Source organism: Cariama cristata, unplaced genomic scaffold, assembly GCF_000690535.1.
Source record: "Cariama cristata isolate BGI_N322 unplaced genomic scaffold, ASM69053v1 scaffold173, whole genome shotgun sequence".
In the NCBI taxonomy this organism is placed as follows: Eukaryota; Metazoa; Chordata; class Aves; order Cariamiformes; family Cariamidae; genus Cariama; species Cariama cristata.
The window spans coordinates 1-17,584 of record NW_009609913.1 but is presented as its reverse complement, the minus strand read 5'-3'; the positions used below and the strand labels follow the sequence as shown (position 1 = coordinate 17,584).

Below are 17,584 nucleotides of genomic sequence, written 5' to 3'. Positions count from 1 at the left end.
CTGCTGAGGTACAGGCTTGTCGTGTCATACAGACAGAGTCACCTCTGAGCCTACACTTTTACATGAAGACCACAGGTAAAACTAAGCAGTGTTGTCTGCAAGTCTTGGTCTCTGGCTGATTGGGAAGTCTGTTTCATGCTATCATGAGAAACGATAAAATGTCCCTTTTCAAGATTCATGGAGAACATCAGAAATCTGAAACCGCTGAATGTGTCTTTACAGCACTTGTGTCTAAGTGCTTTTTCAGTTTTGTCTCCAGTGTCTCTTGCAATCTGCAGTCCTGAAGAAACCTCTTGCTTTGTTAAAACAACTGGGAGGCTCGTAGGATAATTCAGGTTGAAGGGAACACAGGAGCTCTCTACATCAGTCTCCTGCTCAAAGCAAGGTCAGCTATGAGGTCAGATCAGCAGACTTTTATCCAGGCTCTAAAACCTACTCTAATAATCCTTCACAGCAATCCTAAACAATCCAAATATTTTCTTTAAAATCCAGCATCTTGTTTTCTCAACTTTTACCCATTCTTTTCTACGTTTCTGGGATGTCAGAGTCAGAAGCTAGCAGAGCTTTCCTGGAGTCTCTCCTTCCTTCCATAAAAAGCTTTGGGAAACTTCAGGAGAACTCAATGCTCTTTCAAGAGGAGTCATCTCCCTACTATGAACGTAGCAAAGTACATGCCTGCAGCTGAGCTAGTTGAAATGCTGTCATTCGGTGCTGTGTTTCCAGCTATGGACAGGACAGATCTTTTGTTAAAAACTTAATTTTAACCTCCTCTTTTGACTAATTTTATTTGGCACACTGCTTCAGTGCAGGAGAGTGTTGGCTGATGCTTTTTAAGACCCTTTATTGTCCAATTCAGCTGGTTTTACCAGCCATGAGACTTTTCAAGGAAGTTTAAATGTCTATTAATATACATTACCATAACATGCTTTCTCCCAGCAAATTATCCGGAACACATATGGTGAATATTGCAGTAACTGGAGTAAAATGTGTAAGGCCAAAAGAAAGTTTCAGGAATATGGGCATTGGACAGTTTGTTCACTGATGGACACTCCAAAGCTTCACGTATGTGACCCACTTTATTTGAGCATGCATCATGTTCCTGGACATAGGTACCTAATGCTATATAAGACACCTAACAGTAATCAGACATCTCCGTGGGGCTGGCTGATATGATCCTGGAGCTATGAGACGCACACCCTTCCAACATGACACCTGGAGGATGGCAAGGATGCCCCAACACACCTCAAATGGGAAAAGACACCTAATTGGAGACTCTTGAATTGCTCCCTTTGTATGGGTTTCATCTCTAGACAACATTAGATTTTGATTTCAGAGCTAGGCCCAGCAGATTGGTATTTATTCAGAGCAGGCACAGCGTCCTGTGTCACCTTAGCTTTGGCGGCAATTCAAATAAACCATCTGAAACATGCCTGCTTGGAAGGGATGCATTAGCATGTCTTAGTGGCTGGGAGACTGAAATACCACTCCCAGTCCTAACTGGGACATTTCTACCAGTCTGTGGGCAGTGCAGAACCACACAGACTTTGGGGTAATCCTGAATGGACACCCAAAATGTCCTCTTTAGCCATCTGTTCTTCATCTATGGGACAACCTGGTTGGCACTTGTCCCCTACAATGTGTCAGCAGGGATGAGGTGCAGTGTATTGGTGTGCATTGGTTGCTTTTGTTGGTTTACAAGAAGCTCAACATGACCCAGCAATGTGTGCTTGCAGCCCAGAAAGCCAGCCATATCCTGGGCTGCATCCCAAGCAGAGTGACCAGCAGGTCGAGGGAGGGGATTCTGCCCCTCTGCTACGCTCTGGTGAGACCCCCCTGCAGTACTGCCTTCAGCTCTGGGGTCCTCAGCACACGAAGGACATGGACCTGTTGGAGTGAGTCCAGAGGAGGCCACGGAGATGATCCGAGGGCTGGAGCACCTCTCCTGTGAGGACAGGCTGAGAGAGTTGGGGTTGTTCAGCCTGGAGAAGAGACCTTAGAGCAGCCTTCCGGTACCTAAAGGGGCCTGCAAGAAAGCTGGGGTGGGACTTTTTGCAAGGGCATGGAGTGACAGGACAAGGGGCAAGGGCTTTAAACTGGAAGAGGGAAGATTTAGATTAGATATAAGGAAGAAATTCTTCCTGGTGAGGGTGGTGAGGCAGTGGCAGAGGTTGCCCAGAGAAGCTGTGGATGTCCCATCCCTCGAAGTGTTCAAGGCCAGGTTGGATGCGGCTTTGAGCAACCTGGTCTGGTGGAAGGTGTCCCTGCCCATGGCAGAGGGATAGGAATGAGATGGTCTTTAAGATCCCTTCCATTCCAAACCATTCTGTGATTTTATGATTCTATGATTCTTTTTGTGCAGGTACTCCAGAAGTCCCTCCTCTCCGGCTGGTGAATGGCCCCACTCGTTGTGCTGGCAGAGTCGAGGTGCTTCACAGCCAGCAGTGGGGGACAATCTGCGATGACAGCTGGGACTTGAGCGATGCTGCAGTGGTGTGCCAGCAGCTGGGCTGTGGGACAGCCATATCTGCCCCAGGTTCAGCTTATTTTGGGCAAGGTTTTGGCCGTATCTGGCTGGATGATGTGAAATGCTCTGGTATAGAATCAGCCCTCTCGCAGTGTGCAGCGAGGCCTTGGGGAATCCATAACTGTAATCATGGAGAAGATGCAGGCATCATATGCTCAGGTAACCTTCATCCATGTCCCGTCCTACTAGGCATTAGTTGATACTAAGCATCGAGGCTGGATGTTAGGGCTGGTGGTTCTTTGTCCTTTGTCAGTCTAACCACTGGGTGATGTTAGAGGTGTGGAGTTGGAGCTTGGTGTTTTGAGGGATGATTCCCATCCTTCCATGTGACATTTCTCCTACTTGCATTTTTTTTAAGTATCAATAAATATATGCACACCAGTAACTTTCAGTGGCTTCTCAGGCTAAAGCAAGCTGCTTTTACAGGTCCTGTTTGCATACATTCCCTTTCAGATGGGATGTAAACCTCACAGATGTTCCAGAGTGGAGAAGAGAGATGATATTGCCAGCCAACATGAGTACGACATTCATTTAACCCAAACAAAAGTGATTTCTGAATTCCAAAGAGCATGAAGTACAGAATCAAACAACTGAGACTCAGCTCTACTAGACTCAAATGCAAACACCACACTGATGTGCCCAAATCAGGGGCATCTTTGCCCTGGGAACCTATGCAGCTAATGAAGAGAGACAGCCGATTGCATGGGGCAAGACAGCCCAGCTACCCTTTGAATCAGCTGAGATGCCTCTCACTCCCCTGACTATAGGACTTTTGGGTGATACTGTGTCTAATTTGGGTATGTCTGTGGACGCCTGCACATGGTCCCCCTGGCCACAATTCCTGCCACAAGACGAGTTTCCAGGTATCTTCTCTCAGGGGGGGAGGGAATATTTGGAGAACGCTGTTGGGCACTTGAAGTCAGCTTGAATCCTTGCAACATCTCACATTAGCATGCCTTCCCTGCCCAACACGTCATACAGTCTCCATGCCAGTTCATCCTGTTCTGCTGATAGTGCCTCTAATCCATAAAAGCTGCCTTGTGCTGATGGTAAGGGTACAGTATATAAACATTTGGCTCTTGCTGTATGGGCTTGGACAGCCTTGGGTAGCCGGCACCTTTACCCTGGAAGTGTTCAGTTACTGCAGTGAAGACCTCACATAGCTTGTCCTCTCATAAGTAAGACAGACTGAACCTAGTGGCCCTCTGAGACATACTCTCCAAGCATTAAATGATTTCTGTGCCTCTTCTCAACTTCTGGTTTGTTGTTTGTTTTTTTTTTTTTTAAAAAAAGTAGACATGTACCTGAACTTCCTGTTCCTGCGAGTCTGTGTGATGCTCTGTGTTGTAGTCAGATCGCCACCAGCTTCATCTCATTTCTGCCCTCCCCAGACCCACACTAAACTAGGGCACCTCCCAAAAGCATGATGATATGAGCTGCTTTGGACCTGCTTTGGAAAGGGGTGAACTGGTCTGGGGGGAGGTGGGGGGAGAAGCCCAAACATCTGTCTTTCCCATAAAACTAGTTTGAGTTGGCCAACTAACTTGGAGACACGCAATGTCAATATTGAGCTGAAGACCTTTGCTGTTTGCTTTGCTGGGATTAAAGCATTTGTGCTGTGCTGCCAGGCACAAAGCACGTTGCTTTTTGGAAAGCAACACATCATGCAAAAAAAAAATCTGAGTTGGAGGTTAAGTCTTGATTGGACATCACTGAAATGGGAGTTTATGCACTTGTAAAGTGCTAGCTTTGGTCTGTGAGAAAAATGAAGGAGGAAAAGGGGTGAATTGTTCCCTATGGGGGGCAGTTCCCCCACAAGGAAGGACAGATGAAGGTTCAGAGATAAGCTTGTGTTGTGCAGTGTTCACATCCCAAGGCTTTTAGGACTGCCCTTGTTACTGGCCTGAGTGTCAGTGGAGGCAAATGTTTCCCTGCAGACCTGAGAAATGGTACGCTGCCATGCCATTGGTATAAATATTCAACACATTGGACCAACAGCTCCCTGCCAGATATGTGCTCAGGCAGCAGAGGTCCACGAGAAATTTATGAGACAGCCAGATGTTCAGTTTTAGGGGAACTTTACTGATACTTTGTGATGTTTGCTTTTCAGCGGGAATAATGCGTTGAGCAGGGTTTTCCATCAGTGCAGTTGTAACCAAGTTTGTAGATCCTTCAAAGGATGAGAGAGAGTGGTTCTGCCAAACTCTGCATCCCGTTATGGCACACTGATGGTTCTGCAACATCCCTGATCTTCGCCTTCTCAGCTGAATCTTGCTGGCCCATCTTCCTGTGGCAGGGTAAGCATGGTCCAGTGGGGCCAGTTGGGCACTCACGGTGCTTCTGACTCCTCCAGGTTCTTGTTAACTGCAGAGAAAGGGAGCAAGGTAAAGCAAAATCTGCTCCCAGGAACTCTCTGACACCAGAATTGCCTGCTAGAAGTGACAAGGACTCTGCTCCTGAAGAAGGTCTGCAGATTGGGTTATACCCATATATTTGGGGCTATCAGGAACCCAACACCTGGGAGCCAGGACAGGACTGCATGAAGTGCAGATGCAGACTCTGATCCTGATGCACAATGCCCTGCTTGATCCAGAGGACTGCAGCAGCACATGGTCCTTATAGCATGACCCTGTGCAGCACCCAGGTGAAATCCAAGCCCCTACAGCCCTGCTCCTCCATAATGAAACCAGCCAAAGACCCCCAGGCATTCTTCCCTTCATCCATGCAGGGCCTGTCCAAGCTTCTCTCCCAAGAAACAGGGCATGAGAAGTCAGGAACTCAGCTTCCAGGAGCTTCAGAGAGTTCAACTCAGATATTTACTGAGTATTGATGATGTACGTCTCACCCCAGACACTGTTGCCCCCGCAGATGCTCATCCCAGAAACTCTCCAACCTTCCCTCTTTCTGTCCTTTAGGAGCCTTGCCCTATACAAACCCCCCTGGTCAGCATCTCCCCAGCAGGATCTATCCCATAGTCAGACTGTCAGCGGTAACAGACCACCTCTGCTTTGTCCTCTCCCACCAGCTGTTCCCAGCACATCTATCCTAAACAGATTCTCTATATTTCTTATGGCTCCCTGCTGTATCCATTTCCCTGCCTCCACCAGCATTAACCCGAACTGGGGGGAGCCTTCCTGCCCTGTGATTCCCCTTCTGTACCCTGAAGTTCAGCCTGCTGTCTCTGCTAGAAGTGTTGGACCCTGTCCCCACATCACTTCAGATGCCACGATGATGGATTGTTACCTGCACAAACAACATCAGCATCCTCTCCATGATAGCAGTTGTGTTCGCCCCATGGCCTGGACTGACAGTCAAAGATGCTCTTTTCTGTCCCGTTGCATTCGACATCATCCAGCCAGATGATGTCCGGCCCTCGCCCATAGCGGGCACCTCCCAGAGCCGACAGTGGTGATCCGCAGCCCACCTGCTTGCACACCACTTTTGCATCCTTCATGTCCCAGTGGTCGTCACACACACTGCCCCACCGGTTCTCGTGGAGCACCTCAACTCTCCCAGCACACTTGTTTGGGCCATTCACAAGACGGACCGGCCCCTCCTCAGGAATGTCCACCTCTGCACCGAAAATAAATGTTAATGGAGCTTCCTACATATCTCACCACCTATGGAAAGCTTGCCTGCTCAGTAGAGGCTGAGGTGTCTCTGAGCACACCAGCAACGGCTGGGCTTCTCTGGGGTGGGAAGGAAGACAGAAAAGCCAGGGACAGTGGGAAAAGGGCAGGAGGAAGCTTTCGTGGTCTTCACGGATGGCTGCAGGCTCTACTTTGCCTGCTTCAAGAAATCTGCTGATGCTAATCAACCTGCTGGAGGATTAAATGCTGCCCCTGGGTCAGCCTCATCCATGTGTCCTCCCTGGGTCACTGGGCAAGCACTGCACTCAGTGATGGGATGAGTTAATCAGATGCATCCCTCTCCTGTTCCCACCAGCAGCCATCCGCAGAGCTGCACTGGGGCTTGGGACCAGCCCTGATTCAGGCAGGGGTCATCTGTGTGGTGGGATCTGCCCATCCTACTGCCCAGCACGTGTAGGATAGGGGATGGAGGCAGGGGTTACCTGAGCACTCCACGCTGGCATCTTCCACATGGTTGCAGATGTTGTCTCCCCATGGCTTTGCCTCACATTCAGTGAGGGACGCTTCTGTCCCAGTGCAGTTCACATTGCTCAGCCAGATCTTGCCCTTCCCTTCCCCATATTTCGACTCTGGAAGGGCTGATAGCGCCGTCCCACAGCCCAGCTGCCGGCACACAACCTTTGCCTCCCGTAAATCCCACTGATCATCACAGACAGTCCCCCAGACATCCTTGTGAAGCACTTCGACTCTCCCAGAGCAGCGGTTGGGGCCACCCACCAGGCGGACTGAAGTGGAGACGGTGATCCCCGAGTCTGCAGACACATCCAGAGAGGGCATGCTCAGACTGTGCATTGGTGCATGCATGTCCCCCCTCTTCCCCGAGTATCCCTGACCTGCCCTGCACACAGCAGCCTGTCCTCCACAGCTTTCTCCACATACAACATGCAACTGTCCAAGCAAGAAGTACAACGGCAGTCAACCTCAAGCCTGAGCTGAAGAAAAGCAACCACAGAGCACCTCAGTGAGCAAAGAGGATAGAACTTCCCAGACTGAAGACCTCTTCCATGGTGTAAGGACCCCAGGACACCAGCAGGTCCACCAGCACCAGCTCAGTAGGAGAGTGCTCTGTAGGAAGCCCTTGTTCCTGTCCAAGGTTGTGCCCACATTGACTGTGAGGACACCCTAACGCATGGCAGGCAAAAGCAGGAGAACGAAAGGATTACCTGAACAAACTGCACTGGCATCTTCCCCATGGTAACAATTGTGGTCCCCCCATGGCCTCGCTGGGCACTCAGAGAGAGCAGCTTCCACCCCTGTGCAGTTCACATCATCCAGCCAGATGGTGTCATATCCTCGTCCAAATTTGGCTCCGATGGGTGCCAGCACCGCATCCCCACAGCCCAGTTGCTTGCACACAACTTGGGCATCATTTAGATCCCAGTCATCATGGCATACACTGCCCCACTGTTCTTCGTGAAGCACCTCAACCCTCCCGGCACATCGGTTCGGGCCTCCCACCAGCCGGATTGGCCCTGGCTCGGGTATTTCCGTTCCTGCCAAAAACAAACAAGGGAGAAGTTTTGGGACAAGTCTCTGTGCCCTTGATCACCTGGAGAAAGAAGAACCTCCCATGATGTGACAAAACTGTCTCTGCTCAGCCCAAACGCCTGTCAAAGGCTACCTTCCTAACTTCTGGCTTGACAAGAAAAGTTGAAGGGAAAATAGTGCCAGGATGGAGACCGTCAGGGGAACGAGTGCACTATCTGTGTCCACTCCCAGCTCTGCAGGTTGTTCCGGGTCCAGGAGTTGTGATGCAACTTCTCTGGGTCACGTGGAGTAGGAAGTTGGAGCTAAACAAAGTCATCCTGCATCCCTGATCTGCTACCTGGATGGGTCAGAAACTGCACCCTGGCCTATTTCAGGCAGAAGGGCCAATGTGGCACAACGCAGAAAACACTCGAGGGTTACCTGAGCACTCCACGCTGGCATCTTCCACATGGTTGCAGGCGTTCTCTCCCCATGGCTTCGCCTCGCATTCGGCAAGGGATGCTTCCGTTCCTTTGCAGTTCACATCGCTCAGCCAGATTTGGCCTTTCCCTTCCCCGTATTTAGACTCCCGAGGGGCCGATACCGCCGTCCCACAGCCCAGCTGCCGGCACACAACCCTCGCCTCCCGTAAATCCCACTGGTCATCACAGACAGTCCCCCAGACGTCGTTGTGAAGCACCTCGACTCTCCCAGAGCACTGATTGGCACCATCCACCAAGCGGACCTCAGGTTTGGTTGTGTCTACATCTGGAGAGAACAGACACCCCAGGGCGAAGGCAGAGAATGAGAAAGAGGGCTCCTCCTCCCCAGTGAGGCTGTCTTTATTGCCAAACCAGAAGGAAGAAAAGCCCAGGGTATTCTAGCATCCCAAAACTTTTGTGGTTGGGAACTGGGTTTTGAGCTGGGAACGGCCAGAAGCTGCAGGTGTTTGTAGGACAAGTCTGTTTTAAGATACAAATCACAGGGTTCATTTTCAGCTGTAAAGGGGCAGGTGTAGCCCCCTCCCAAACCTACCCCAGCATTCAGGTTCTGGGTAGGTTTCCCCATAGTTAAGTCCAGTGTCTCCCAGCAAATGCTGCTACAAGGACTGGAAGCAGGGAGGAGAGAATTGAGACATTTCTACCCGCTCCTCAAGGGAAGGGTTGGGTTTGCTCAGCTATTGGCAGTGATTGCTGGGTGCTGTTGTGGATGTACAGTCAGACCTCAGGAGTGGAAAGCACCTACTCAGTCCTGTTCCTGCTGTTGAACCCCCCAGGACACACAATCTCTCTCAAAACTTGGCTCCAGTTGCCACATCTCCAATCACAACAGTGTGTGCCACCCCAATATCAAGAATAAAATCCCTCCGGGTACCGTCGTCCCTTTGCATGGATCTGGGGTGCTGTAGAGGGAGAAATTCAGGGACTGAAAAGTACCAGGGTCTGAAACCCTCAAGCACCTCCACATCGGCTCATGGAGCCCAGGGGACACCAGGCATTCCTCCATCTCATGGAGATCAGACCCCAGCACTAAGGGTATCCCAACTTCTGGTTTAACTTTGCTAAAACGAGCAGCTGTTTTGTCAATGTTTTGGGTCGGTATTGCTCTTTTCACCCAGAGGTCTCCAGGAGGTAACAGCTGCACCTCACAGAGCATACAGGAGGTACCGTCAGATCTTCTCCATCGGCTAACCAGGAGCATGTGGTTTAGAGACAGAAGATCATTGGCCACGGAAACAGGTTTCAGACCAAGGTCTCTTGGCCCTGAGCAGCACATTTAAATCTCCAGATCAGACATAGTATCATTCTGTATGACATTTTATGACAGCTGTGTGTGCTGACTCGTGCTCCGCTCTCTACTACAAATACTGACCTGCCAGCAGGACTCCTGCGAGGGAAGCTGAAATAGAAGAAATACAGGGTGTTAGTCCGAGTTTCAGGAGCTCTGCAGAGCACAGAGGTTCTGAACAGCAAAACGAGAGACAAGGGCGAGAGGCAAGACTCTGTGAGCTCTGTTAGAGCCCATCATTGTTCTCCGTCTCCTAAACCCAACCGTCACTGGGCTTTGCCTATCCTAGCGCGTGTTTGTGGGACTTTCTTGATAAAGAGATCAGGCAAGGAGAGAAAACCTAAAAAAAAAAAAGTCTACTAGGAAGAAAAATAAAATTGGCTTGGGCGGATAATGTGAAAATACTATAACAGAGCAGTTGGGATTCCTCTTGTCCAGATTCAGTCACCTGAAAGCCAGTATCCAGAGAGATTAGATTAGATTAGATCAGATTAGATTTAATTTGATTCAATTCGATTCTCTAGGCTCCTGTGACAGGCAGTGGAAAGAGCTGAGTCATGGGTGATACCAGTCTCACCCTAGGGTTGGTGTTCAGAGCAGATGGTCAAATTGGGGTTGGAGGTGCTTGTCTCTGCCTAGAGACAGCCAGGCAAGCAGCATGGTATTTCTATTTTTTCCTTTTGGTCAGGGCCAGACCACGAAGAAGCATTGCCATCTCTGGACTTCAGGCAGACACCAGACAAAATTAACCCCAGGATTGCTCTCAGTCCTGCAGACATTAATAGCAGCAATGAAAACACGACAGGAACAGCTATGGGTCTGCTAATGGCGTTGTGCAAAGAAGTGTCTTCAAGGTGGAATGCATCTGGAGACTTGTGGAAAGAGGCTATTCCCATTCAGCACATTTCCCTGAGGATTAACTAGAGGTCAAGGCAAACCCTGGGAAGGAAAGTGTGAGTGAAAACTTGCCAGGATCTCTTTTTCCTGGAAACTCAGGAGAAGGGGACTTTGTGCCCACCGTAGAAGGTCAACAGCGAAGAAGAGCTCAACACAAACAATTTCTGCTTCTAAATGCAGCAGCCTGGCAAGATCCCAAGCATTGACTAACAGCTTCAGGCAAGGGCAGAACTGCTGACACCAGGACAAGCATTAGCATTATTGCCCAGGCAAGATTTCCATCTGCCTTTTTTTTTTTTTTTAGCTACTTTAAAGGTTTATGGGATGAGATGCTTAATGGTTATCCCCGTTCTCTGTAAATTCCAGTTGCATTCAGATAACTTATCATCTTGGGAGTCTGAAGTGCCTACCCACGTAATGTAGCCACCGAGCACACTCAGAGCCTCTACACTTTGCCACAAGGTCTGGTCTTATCCCTGACGCATGGGAACAAAGGAAGATCTAAGGAAGAATTTTTTTACGATGAGGATGGTGAAACACTGGAACAGGTTGCCCAGAGAGGTGGAAGATGCCCCATCCCTGGAAACATTCAAGGTCAGGCTGGACAGGGCTCTGAGCAACCTGATCGAGCTGAAGATGTCCCTGCTCACTGCAGGGGTTTGGACGAGATGGCCTTTAAAGGTCCCTTCCAACCCAAACCACTCTGCGATTCTATGAACCCACACAGGGTAGGAACCCACAGCAGAGAAACAAGGGCAGGGAATCCCACTTTGTGTGCTGTTGTCTTTGCTCACAAGGGCTTGGATTCAGCTCCCGAATGAGACACCTCTCAAGGTGTCTAGGTATTGATTGGTGTCAAGATGGGACAGCATCCAGCTGTCCAGCAGCAGCTGTCTACTGATATCTGGGGATCTGAGTGTCCACACTCAGCTGTCAGTTATGGATCAAATACCACTGACAGCATTTCAGCTCCTTGAAGTGTCCCATTTGCTTTGTGCCCTGGGCTGTAGAAAAAGCAATAGTGGAGGAGGAGAACCATTGCCAAAGAGATGCCAAGCCAAAAGAAAAGAGAAAAAAAATCCCACCTCACTTACCCCAGAGACATGCCAGGAGGACAAGCCTCATGTTGGCAGCAAAGATACTGGGTGCTCGTTGTCTCCACAGGAGAGCAGGGCAGGGAGAAGGCCAGACAGACACCCAAGGGACTGGCTATTTGAGAGGTCCCCCTTGTCATGGCTCCTCCTCTCCACCCCAAAATCCACCCTCTGCGCTCCGTGGCAGGTTCTCAGCAAGTACGAAAAGCCAAGCCTCTGCCAGGAAGGGACTCTTGTGCCATGAGCATCACGTAAGCTGTGGGATTGTGAAACTGGGCTGTTTCGGGAATCGACTGAGCAAACAAGTCCTCTCAGGACAGCCGGTTCTGGACCATCAGTGGTGGGGATGGGGGGAGACAGGGTTTTGCAAGTTAGTTGCCTTCCAGACTGGCTTCAGGCAGCCACAGGAATAGGACACCAGTGCCCAGGCTTAGCTGGGAAAATGAGTATGATCCCATACCGCTAATGCAGCACAAGATGATTTAAGAAACCTTTCCCCACAGCTGAAAGCAGCATCTTCCAAAAGTGGAATTTTTTTCCAGTTTTTCTCCCATGTTTGTCCCAAGAGACGGGAAGTCTTCGTGAAATTTGGTTGCACGGTTTGTGCGTGTTCACAATCCAGTTAAATTTTCTGTTGGTGTGAGAAGTCCTCCTGATCTTGACAAAGCCAGATGTGCAAGCAGCAGGATGCTCTGTCCCTGGACAGGACGGTCAGGCTCCCAGGTCCCCTATGAGATTGAATCACACAGATAGTCACACGGCTGAGCAGGAGTATGATGCTGCTGCTGTCGTGGGTGGGTTCTACCTTGTGTCAACTTCTCTATCTGGAAAATGCATCTAGATATCTTCTATGCTCAGCAGAGATCATTAAGCATTCCTAGGAGGCAGTTGCAGTGAGGTGTTGGACTCAGACACCCATACTGGAGATGTCTAAGATGGGAGATGTCCCAGGGCTGGCTGAGGAGGCAGATATCCGGAAGGGAAGGCGATGTGATGCTAGGAGAATTGCACCGCACCCTCCTCCACTGAGCAAAATCCTCGACCCCTTCTTTGCATTTGCCCTGGGTATCTGGGCAAGGCTGGCCCACAGGACTATTGCTCAGCATCATCTCTAGGAAGCTCAGAGGCAAGTGCAAAATAGCTCAGCTGAACATCCAGAAAATATGCTTTACCACTGAAGACACGCAGGAATATCTTCCATTCCAGGGAGTGTGTGTTGGACAGATAAGAGTTTACACAGATTTGAGGCACTCATCTGCTTAGACTGTACATCCCAGGGAATACTTGCAATGCCTCCTTTGTCTTCCCCATCATGATGAAGAGTGTGAAGATACCCTCTGGAGATGACAGACAAGGAGAGAATATCTCTGGCAGAAATGGAGGGTAGGAGCAGGTGACAATTCACAGGTCAGGCGAATGAGGGTAGGGGTAGCAAGTCTGTTCTTGGCAACAGTGGTCCAGCAGATGAAAGGTGAAGGTGATGGGCCAGAAAAGCAGGCCTGAATAAATACAAACCTCAGGCTACCGACGACCATGGTCATCTCAAAGACATGCATCAGTCCAAGTTTAAGTCAGGTCCATATTAAATTCAGTATCAAAGCTGTGTGTGGTGGAGGAGAGCATTGCCTCCAGCAGAGAGCAGATGAATCACAGAATCATAGAACAGTCTGGGTTGGAAGGGACCTTTAAAGGTCAACTAGTCCAAGCCCCCTGCAGTGAGCGGGGACATCTTCAACCAGATCAGGTTGCTAGAGCCCCGTCCAACCTGATCTTGAATGGTTCCAGGGATGGGGCACCTCCCACCTCTCTGGGCAACCGTGCCGGTGTTTCACTGCCATCATCATAAAAGAATTCTTCCTTATATCTACTCTGAATCTACCCTCTTTTAGTTTAAAACCATTAGGTTTAAACCAACAGGCCTTGCTAAAAAGTTCATCCCCATTTTTCTTACAAGCTCCCTTGAAGTATTGAAAGGCCACAATAAGGTCTTCCCGGAGTCATCTCTTCTCCTGGCTGAACAATCCCAACTCTCTCAGCCTGTCCTCATAGGAGACAATACAGATGAGCTCTGTATCTTAGCATTTGAAGACTGTTCTCATCTGTTTGCTTAGTTTTCAGTTTTGCTCATTAAGGACATTTTCAATTTCTCCATCTCTGTCCTGTTTTCTATGCTTAGACAGCTGTTACTGCCTACCTTCTGGCCAGTCTCCAGCAGGCCAACAGTTGGCTAACACCCTTCTTTAAAGCTGATGCACACACTCAGCCACTGATTTGCAGCAGAGACCTCAGCAGTCCTGGGAAAAGACGACGGTCACACAGACATCTCGTACATGGAGGGACTCCTTGTTCCAGAAGTCTCAGGTGTGGTTTGCTTTTTTTGCAATAGCCACAGGTTGTTGAGCCACAGTCTGTTGTGCTTTGATACTGATCCTTAGGTTCTTCCCGCTTGTGGAGAGCCTGGCCAGTAATTCCTGGTTTGTATTTGTATAGTCAATTAGTCATTTGATAGTTAATCCCAACAAACCTGTGTTCGTTCATAACACTGTGCATGTTATCTTCTAGGTGGCTACAAATAGAAGCATTGGCTTTGTGCTCAATGTTTTTCCAGGAACTGAATTTAGACTGAATCTTCTAAAATTCACCTGAGTTCTTTCCTTCCCCCCTCCCTTCTTCCCTCCCTCTTTCTCCCTTACCTCTTTTCCTTCCTTCCCTCCTTCATTCTACTCTTCCTCTCTTTCTTTCTCTCTTCCTTTTTCATTCATTTATTCGTTCATTCATTTCTCTCAAGATTCAAGTGGAACAAAGTGGAATTTTGACCACTTAGGGAGGCTTGGAGCAACCAACTCCTATGACAAGGTTTAAAGAGATGGGCTTAAGGGTGTTGACTCCAAGCTAAGAAACCTCTTCCCCTCATAGCGAGTCCCAACAGGAGCCCAGTCACCCCATTTCCCCTACATCAGGGGATGTTCGGGATATTGGATGTGTATTGTGGGACAACCCACCCGGATACTCTTCGGTCCTTCCTCACGGGGACCCTACCTCAACAGCAGGTTATGAGGATGGGGGACTGCAGGCTCGTAGGGCATTTAAGGAGCTCTAGGGCTAAATTCCTGCTAATGGACCAACCTCCCATCTCCCTCTACTTGCTGCCTCATGTGTTTACCTGCCCTCCCAGCTTGGAGGGGTGTCAAGCAGCCATCGTTGCAGGATCTTTGGCCATTCAGGGGGACAGGAGGTAGAACTTCCCTGTCTGGTACCCAAAACCCAGCTTTGCTCTGCTGCAGAAGCTACAGGTCCTTGGAAGTGCCAGGAACTGGAGGGAGAATAAAAAGGGGAGCGAAAAGTTTTCCGCCCTTATGCCACCATTCTGTAGCAATGATTAACAAGATCCAAAGTCCAGTGGGCATCCCCTTCCTAAGGTGGGGTGAGTGGGCTGGGATGCAGGGAGCACACCGGTGTCGGTCCTTTTGGGAGCACGGTGGGCTGGGAAGTTGGTGTCCTGTGTCCTCTGTCCTGAACCCCAAGAACCTCACTTTTCTCCCATGCCCCTTTGAATTCCCACCTAACCCTTTCCCTTTTCCTCCAAATACACTACTAAACGATTTCTCTGATGATCCTTTTCCAGTAAATTTCTCCGTAAATCAAACAAATCCATTAAAAAATGGATTATTAAAAAAAAAAAAAGTCTTTCCACGACGGGCAGACACGCTGCTACAGCAGTAAGATATAGGGCAGATCTTCTTTTTCACTAAAAACCTTCATAGTTGCACTACAGGGAGAGGAAGAGGAGAAGTTCGTCCTCCACTCAGGCACTATATGGTCTGCTGTAGATCCAAGGACAGAGACGTTTAATGCCATTAATTAGAAGCAACCAACGCTTCTTGTAAATAAGGCAGCCACGTGGTCATCTGCAAATTAATATTATTTCCTACATGTGCAATTCAGCAAATATGCCACTTTCTTGCAAAAGGACTGCTATTTTGAGAATTTTATGTAACGCGATACGCTGATAAAAGCAGACTGAAAAATAAGTCCACGGGCTGTGCGCAGAGTGTTTGAGAAGTAAATATTGGCTTTGAGCGCATAGGACAGTTGTTTTTTTAAGACAACCGACTAAACCAGCAATTTCTCTTCGATCCTGGATCCTGCTTTGTTTTCCAAGCAAACAGGAGAGAAAATGGGATTAGGAAATGTTTAAACACTTCAAAGAGGAATGTTAACCCATCCCTGGGTAGCAGGTTAACAGTGGAAGTGGGAAATTAAATTAACCCATCGCCTTCTCTGCTTCAAGTTAAGAAATGTTAAGCAAAACTAAAAACTACAGGAAAAACCTTGAAGTATTACCAATTTTTTTTTTCCTTTGCAATCCAAGTGGGTATTTACATTTTTCAGAGTGGACCTAAAAGAAATCTGTTTTTTTTTTGTAATCAACAGTTAATGAATAACTGTAGGCTTGCCTACCTCCAAAAAGTAAGTATGCTAGCCTAAATTATTATTAAAAATTAGATAACTAATATGTTTGTAAACACCTTGGTGTGGATGAATTGTCAGTTAAAAAATGGCATAATCTGTAGTTTAGAAATACATATTTCATCATATTAAAAGGCATTAAAACATGATAAACCGTGTTTGGTCAGTTAAGATATAGAGCACAACAAAAACGAATACATTAGATTTTAGATATTTTTAAGTTTTCTTATTACAAAAAAACATTCATGCTACTGGGGGGAAAAAAAAAAAAAAGAAAGGATTTTAAATTGCAGCCAGGGCATTTAAGTCAAATTTTAAGGAAAAGTCTGTAATTACAAAGATTGTCAAGTATTAAAAATATGAACATGCAACAATTCCACATCAAACTTGTCATGTCAGAGTTAATAGCAATTAGACAATAATTAAAAGCTAAGAATGAACGAATGCATGCTAGCCTTTTAAAACATAGTGACGAGGCATAAATAGAACAAATTAATTTCGTCAGCACTAAGGTTTTAGAAACCACAAACTTACCCAAACCAGAATTCACAGCAATTTAGAATGAATTACAATTAATTAATTAATTAAAGTTTTCACTTCAAAATTAATTAAAATAGTAATAGAGGAGTGAAGTCTCATCAAAGAAAACCCATTTGCGCTAAAGTCGAACAGAAATCAAACACGCTTTCCAGGAGCCTGGGCAATTCCCCCCGCTGCTGCATCTCCAACAGGACGTTGTCCCCAGTTGGGTGGAAAATTAGAAATAAATAAATAAATCGGCAAAAATACCAATATCCCTTTTTTTTCAGATCTCACCTGGATGGGATGCACTGGTTAAGACACTCTGAGTAGGCACTGAATGGTTCATCAAAGATAGAGGTGGTCAAGCTCTGGGTCTTCTCTGGAGGCACCTGGTGATGCTCAGAGATGATGGGGAGCAGTAACATGTCCAGACGGGATTACGAGGAGCATCAGGTCCCTTGGGGATCCGATTCCTGTCCTTCCCCACTGAACTTAAAGAGAACGTGGCAACTTTTAGGGTGCCTAAAAGGTGCAGCCCTCCAGATTGGTTGGCATGATGGTCCTCTGTTGTTGCGACGTGCCTCAAAGAGGTCCATGTCACCATGTCATTGTGTCTCAGTCTCCACCAGTTGCCCCAAACCCAAGTCCCTCCCAGGATCCCAAGGAGGCAGCAGATTGCGCTGCAGCACGAGAATGTCCACGGAGACACGGAGACATTGCTCATCCGGGTTGTGAATGCACTGGGCACCTCCAAGGACCTCCTTCACCTCCTCTCACTCATTATTTACAACCCTGGTTAGGGTTTTTTTTTTCTGGTTTTGTTTTATTTTTTGAAATACAGTGTGGCTTTTCAACCAGCTCCTGCATTTCTTTTATTTCCCTGCTTGGCGTAGTTTGTATCTCCTTGTTTGCTTTGCCTCTTAGAATCATAGAATCATTTAGGTTGGAAAGGACCTTCAAGTCATTAAGTCCAATTGTAAAACTCAAAAAAAAAAAACCCCGTAAAACTCCTGGCAAACTCAAGCCAAAGATTTGCACCATCCATGGGTCCTTTGAATCACTCGCAGACCTTTCAAACCAAGACGTCATGGTTTAACTCCAGGTGGTAACTAAGCACCACGCAGCCGCTCGCTGACTCCCAACGGGATGGGGAGAAGAATTGGGAAAAAAGT

The 17,584-nt window shown here is 48.0% G+C and overlaps 2 protein-coding genes across 2 annotated transcripts in view; one reads left to right on the top strand and one right to left on the bottom strand.

The window, feature by feature from the left end:
* Nucleotides 1-4,651, top strand: part of LOC104159695 (deleted in malignant brain tumors 1 protein-like) — a 17,249-nt gene extending 12,598 nt beyond the window's left edge. The window contains 2 exon segments of the mRNA XM_009697675.1: nt 2,360-2,683; nt 4,635-4,651. Coding sequence (XP_009695977.1) covers nt 2,360-2,683; nt 4,635-4,651 — 341 coding nt within the window.
* A 202-nt stretch (nt 4,652-4,853) lies between these two features.
* Nucleotides 4,854-11,451, bottom strand: LOC104159694 (soluble scavenger receptor cysteine-rich domain-containing protein SSC5D-like). The gene is made up of 7 exons (XM_009697674.1): nt 11,421-11,451; nt 9,514-9,540; nt 8,083-8,409; nt 7,338-7,667; nt 6,597-6,926; nt 5,768-6,097; nt 4,854-4,888 (listed from the first exon to the last, which is right to left on the bottom strand). The coding sequence occupies exons 1-7, from the start codon at nt 11,449-11,451 to the stop codon at nt 4,854-4,856; spliced, it is 1,410 nt and encodes a 469-aa protein (XP_009695976.1).
* Between the last annotated feature and the right edge of the window lie 6,133 nt (nt 11,452-17,584).

Coding starts and splice junctions, on each gene's coding strand:
- LOC104159694 (XM_009697674.1), bottom strand. CDS start 11,451: ATGAGGCTTGTCCTCCTGGCATGTCTCTGGG. Junction 9,541..11,420: donor CCTCCTGGCATGTCTCTGGG/GTAAGTGAGGTG, acceptor CTTCTATTTCAG/CTTCCCTCGCAGGAGTCCTG. Junction 8,410..9,513: donor CGCAGGAGTCCTGCTGGCAG/GTCAGTATTTGT, acceptor TGTTCTCTCCAG/ATGTAGACACAACCAAACCT.